The sequence below is a fragment of the Clytia hemisphaerica genome, unplaced genomic scaffold, assembly GCF_902728285.1.
Source record: "Clytia hemisphaerica strain Z4C2 unplaced genomic scaffold, Clytia hemisphaerica genome assembly, whole genome shotgun sequence".
Classification (NCBI taxonomy): Eukaryota; Metazoa; Cnidaria; class Hydrozoa; order Leptothecata; family Clytiidae; genus Clytia; species Clytia hemisphaerica.
Window position 1 is genome coordinate 249,071 of NW_027103264.1, and position 5,762 is coordinate 254,832.

At 32.3% G+C, this 5,762-nt stretch overlaps 1 protein-coding gene across 1 annotated transcript; it reads left to right on the plus strand.

Moving 5' to 3' along the window:
- The first annotated feature begins 755 nt into the window (after positions 1–755).
- On the plus strand, positions 756–4,337 carry LOC136800952 (phospholipid scramblase 1-like). Its single transcript, XM_067057567.1, has 8 exons — positions 756–925; positions 1,094–1,210; positions 1,327–1,404; positions 1,851–2,040; positions 2,181–2,292; positions 3,179–3,281; positions 3,481–3,539; positions 3,706–4,337. Exons 1-8 carry the CDS (start codon positions 793–795, stop codon positions 3,742–3,744), a joined length of 831 nt encoding a protein of 276 aa, XP_066913668.1. The 5' UTR covers positions 756–792; the 3' UTR covers positions 3,745–4,337.
- Positions 4,338–5,762: the final 1,425 nt, after the last annotated feature.

The window sequence follows — 5,762 nt, forward strand, 5'->3', positions numbered from 1 at the left end:
TCAAAGGGCGATATAAAGCATAAGAAAAAATCAGTTCACTTTCTTTTTCTTATAAAAATATTCAAGCCGTCGTTACCATTGAGTTTAAAAAGCCCGAAGGGCTAAAGTTCAATCTCTAACCTTTCTCAGGCAAGAAAAAGTGAAGCTTAAAAATGCGCCGCATTTTTGACGACAGATTGAATCTAGCAATTCCTTTGTTTACGATTGATATTTTTTTCGAAATTTAGAGGTAAATTTTATAGTATTAATCTGTCATTTGTGTAAAAACCAGGCGAGCCGCTCAAGGCCGCGCTACTTTGGTAGGATTTGTTGGCTTCAAATCCTACCAAGGAGATTGACTTCTAGCCCTTCGGGCTTATACTTCATTGGTCGTTACTGCTAAAAAGTGTGTACGTCATTTTCCCGGGGGGGGGGGGGACTAAGGGCTTTATGTCTCGGGAGGGGGGCAGTAAACGATCCAAATATGGTTAAAAGATAAGACACCCGGGGAAGGTTAGAGTTAAACGTTGTACAGATTTCTTTTTTTTATTTGATCGCTTTTTTAAGCCAGCTTCAACATCCAAAGGACTTTTAGTGCGTTCAGCTACAGCTTAACCGGCGTGCGACGCCGGGTACCGGCTAGTTATTATATAATACAAGTATTCTGAATTATCTTTTCAAATGTAAAATTTGGATTAACTTTGTAAGATTGAAAAGTTTTTGAAAAAGAAAAGCAAAACTTAAAGTAATAAAACACACTTGAAACAATGGGATTCAATATTGTTATTGCAGGGTAAAAACTAAAACACAAAAATGGCAGAACCAGAAAAGGTGCCACCAGTAAGCTATCAACAGCCAGGTGCTCAACCTCACTATCAACCAACAGCACAATACCAACAACCTGTTGCTGGTGGACCACCCGGTCAACCTCAATTTGGTGCTGCAGGTAATACTTTTTTTTTAATTGTGTCATTTTAAAAAATGTCAAAAAGTTTTTTTTAAATTATAGTTAACAAAAGTTATTGTTACCACTATTATTATAATCTTTTTGCTAAATTTTATTATTTATTTCTGTGCCAAACCTGTGTGTGCTACCTTCCCAATCTTCTTTTAGCGGGTATGCAATGGATGCCACCTGTTCAACAAGCTCCTGTTGGGTGTCCTCGTGGATTGGAATATTTAACACAACTTGATCAATTGATTGTTAAGCAACAAATAGAACTTTTAGAAGGTAAACCATGTAGTATATGCTTTTGCCAAATCAATTATGAAAACAAGATTCTGAACAAACCATTTTGTTGATACAAACATTTACAAACACTTAATGATAATGCATACTTTTTTTAGTATTCACTGGCTGGGAAACAAATAACAAGTATCGTATTTTGAATTCTGTTGGTCAGGATGTTTATTTTGCTGTAGAAGGTAAGGAATTTTATGTTCAAAGCCGAAAGTTTAATTTGAATTTCGAAGTTCAATTTATTTTTTCACAGATATTTTCTGCACTGCTGCAAGATTGTTATCAAATGAACATAACTGATAAATTTTAACTATAAAATCACATTCCAGCTTGGCAGGAAGATGTTTTAAGAATTTTCATTTCTAGAACCAAAGAACCGACTTAAAGTTTTTGTAGGTGCTGCAAATCTTGCCATTGAAAAGGTTATTGTCTATAAAGCCTTTATATTTCCTTCCTGCTGTTATATATACCTAAGTAAAAGAGCTATTTATTGATCCTAATTTTCAGAAGAAAATACATCAACTCTAAGAGTTATTTCACTCTAAAAGAAAATGTTTTTGGTATCCCTGACAATGTTTTTAGTTGTTCGTGATTGTGAATCTCACATATTTATCAAAATTAACTATTACAGATAATGATTGTTGCAACAGACAATGTTGTGGACCAGCTCGATCATTTAACATGAAGGTGTTGGACAACTATCAACAAGAAATTATTTCGTTGTGGCGTCCCCTCAAATGTCAAGCCTGTTGCTGTTGGTGCTGCTTGCAAGAAATGGAAATCAGATCTGGCGGTGAAATTTGTGGATATGTTGAACAGAAGTATCCTTAATTAATTGTATTTTACTCAGCTGATCTTAACTTGCTTGGCTAATCCTTTCCTCAATTTTATTGTCTTACCAGCGTAGAAGCATTTTACGTTTTGAAGATGTTTTTTCATCATTAAAATTTTAATCTTTCAGGTGGTCACTGTGGGATTACAAATTTGATTTGATGGATGCTCAACGAAACACAGTGTTGAAAATAAGAGGACCGTGCTGCGTCATTCCATGTTGTGTTGATGTCAATTTTCAAGTAAGAATTTTTTTCACTTACAATGAGCATGAAGGTAATAAAAATACAGATGGAGAGAAAACGTCTTGGTAATGACCTAAATGGTCGTTGAAATCTTTTATAAATCTATTCAAAGCGGCTTTTCTTTAATGTACCATCATTGGAAGCAAAAAACATCAATTTATAACTTTATAAGAACAGAAAGAGGCTGGTTCGTTTATTTTGAAAAACTTAATTTTGCGAGAAATCTTAGTTAAAATGCGATTCGAAATAGTTTCAACTGATTTAAGGATAAAAGAATATATTAATTTCATAAGGATATATTTCTGGGCTGGCATTTGTTAACATTGAGATTTACATCACATTATCCTTGAAAGTTTCTTATCTTAAAATCTTCACGTCTATAAGTGGGCAGCGGTTTTCATACTCTGATAAAATGATCGATACAAGGTTCCTAATCGTAACACGTAATTCTTTTTTAAATCTATCGATGGCTTTATAGGCAGCTTCCCCTAAAAGTTTGGAGTATTGTGCTTATTATGTGATTTTTTTTTCAATTTTTCATGACAAGGCTTATATTTCAATATACTTGTTAAAAATGTAATGTCTTTTCATTCATCTTAAATATTCCTACGAGTATACCCAAAATTAATCATCTTATTCCCAAAGCAACCAAACAGCTGTTTGCTTCCGATGATAAATCAGAATAGAACAAAAGGCATTGACTCTCCATCTATCTTTATTACCTTCATGCAATGAGCGAGCAAAGAAAAGTAAAAATAGAGCCTCACCTTCTCTGTAAGTTTCTGGAGAAGAAAATTGGCTGAAACTGACACAAATAATCGCGTCCCGTCATGTAAATTGTAATGAAATAATCGAGTTTAACATAAAATTATTTCTCTTTTAGTTGCTGGCATTAGATGAAACTACCCAAGTTGGAGAGATCATTCGGCAGTTCACTGGATGTGGCCAAGAATGTTGGACTGATGCCAGTAACTTCTCCATAACATGTAAGCCTGTAACATTTGCCATCGTAGAATTGTCAATACTGATCAGATAAATCGATCTTTATTATCTTGAAAAGTTAATCTTCATACTCTCTGGTAGATTTTATTCGAATGACATTTTAATCCTATTTTGTTTCAAAGGTGTGCTTTCACTTAACCACTTTGTTTATTGAAAAAATGTGTATATTTTCTAACTTTTCAGTTCCCATGGACTTGGATGTTAAAATGAAGGCTGTTGTTTTTGGAGCTACTATGCTTCTGGTATGTTTTTTTCTTAGTATCAAAACTATATGTAAAAAATAAATCATTCTTAAGATAAGAAAATCCATAGAAAGACAATTGATTGAATGAGGAGGTAGATTCTCTCATAGGAAAACTGCTACAGTTAAACTGTTTTTCACGATGTACCTTTTTTCTCTCTTTACAGGACTTTATGTTCTTTGAGCACCAAAACAACAACAATTAGCTTTACAACTGGCATATTAAATATCAAAGTGGTTGGAAACTGGTTAAATACTACAATTTGTTAAGGTTAAAATTTAAATTTTGTTTGTTCTCTGTATAATCGAATTGCATCGCATTTATTTTTTCTTTTTAAAAATCATATCGATAATTTTCCTTATTTTGGACAGCTCTAATAATCCAAGCAAACTTTGAAAGTTTGAAGAGTGTATGTACAATAGATAATTCCAGAAAGTCTTCAAAAGTATGTATGATTGTTATCCTCATAACTAAAGATAATTTTTTTCATAGGATCGTATTGTAATAGTCATTGTAATTAGCTTTTTTTATACCTCGAGTGAATTTAGTTACAAGAAAGCACAAGGTTGGTTTAAACGTTGAGTAATGTAAATTCACTTGAAGTATACTTATCTGGTTGTAAATATTTAAATCCGTTTATATTTTTTCTTTTCTATGGTTATTCTTCCTTTGTTGTACAATCTAAATAATTTTTTCCTCATAATGTATACACAATCATATTGGTTCACTTTTAAAGGTATACTCGCACTTTTTTCTTGTTTTATTTGATTAGATTTGAATAAAAAATTCTACAGAAAATCCATCTCTTTGTTTTCTCATGATAGAAAGACCTTCTTGAAAAATGATTTAACTTGTCTAGTCTTTGGTCTTGGGAATGGACGATCAAGTATTTTGAGCTTTACCAAAAAGAAACAGTCGAATTCTAAAATAAAGACTTGAAAAGGTATCTGGTAAAGGCTCTCTCAATTATAATCTGAAGTGAAGAAAAAAAATGCTGTAACTTTGTGATAGAATTTGAATTGAAAATGCGGTTTTGTACTTGTTGATAGGATATTCAAGAGTGGAATATTGCCAAAAATAAAAAATATATATAAAAGGAAGATGAAGTACTGGGGGTAATTAGGCAAAGTGGATGCCGGATATGTACGACCCGTATGGGTATCTTTTCACAACCTCGAAAGTTCCTCAAAGTGGTACAAAAATCATTAAAAAGCAATCGAGTCTCTTTCAGGGCTCCAAAATTACCAAGATTAAAGATCAACCCCCTAAAAGGGTCATAAATTTGGACTAAAATTTGAAAATTTTGGCTGAAATTTTGGGGAAATATTTTCTCTAAGGGTGGCAAAAACGTCAAAGAAAGGACAAAATGTTCTAAATTCAGTCTCTAACTTTCAGCTCAGACATACCCATAATCTTGCAAACCTATTATTCCCCCTACCCCGGGAAGAAGAAAAAAATCAACTTTATGAAGAAATACGTATATTTTTCACAACAATAATTCTCTGATATTAGAATATGATCACTTTGAAAAAAATTATTCAAAAATATTAATCCAATCGACGGAATAGCTCATAGTTTATCACTAATTGACTTGAAAAATCATAAAAAACAACAAAAAAGAGCTTGTATTGTCATATATTTTTTGACTGAATAAATTTTTTTTTGATTTTTTTTTACAGTGATAACCCTCTAACATTGAAAATTTCTTCATCTGACATGGGGATCATAGCGCAATTGTAGAAAAAGTTGCTTTTTTCTTCTTCATTTTTCGTCTTCATTTTTAAGGGTTTTTTTTTATTTCATTTTATTTATATCCCACTCCTTATTATCTTTTCAACAATCACAAAAACCGCCATTTTTTGAAATGCTAATTAAAAGTTACAGCCTGTTTTGTCTCTGCTGCATATTATTTTGAAACAGACTTATAACTTTGTGAGAGCAAGAATTAAAATGTAATTCCACAGATACTGCCACCATTTTGAGGCAATCTCTGAGAAGAAAAATGTCAATAATTTTTAATTTTATCGAGAATTGCTTTCAAGATGCTAGTACCAGCCTTTATATTGGTGTTCGGTGATTTAATGTCAATGTAGTGTCAATCAAAGGTCTCACAACTTTGCGCAGTTTTTTCGGTTTTTCGAATTCAACGGGTTGTTTGTTCTGAATGTTGAGAATATGTCTTACATCCGAAAGGATTTCTTTCATTCTTTTATATGTTATTTT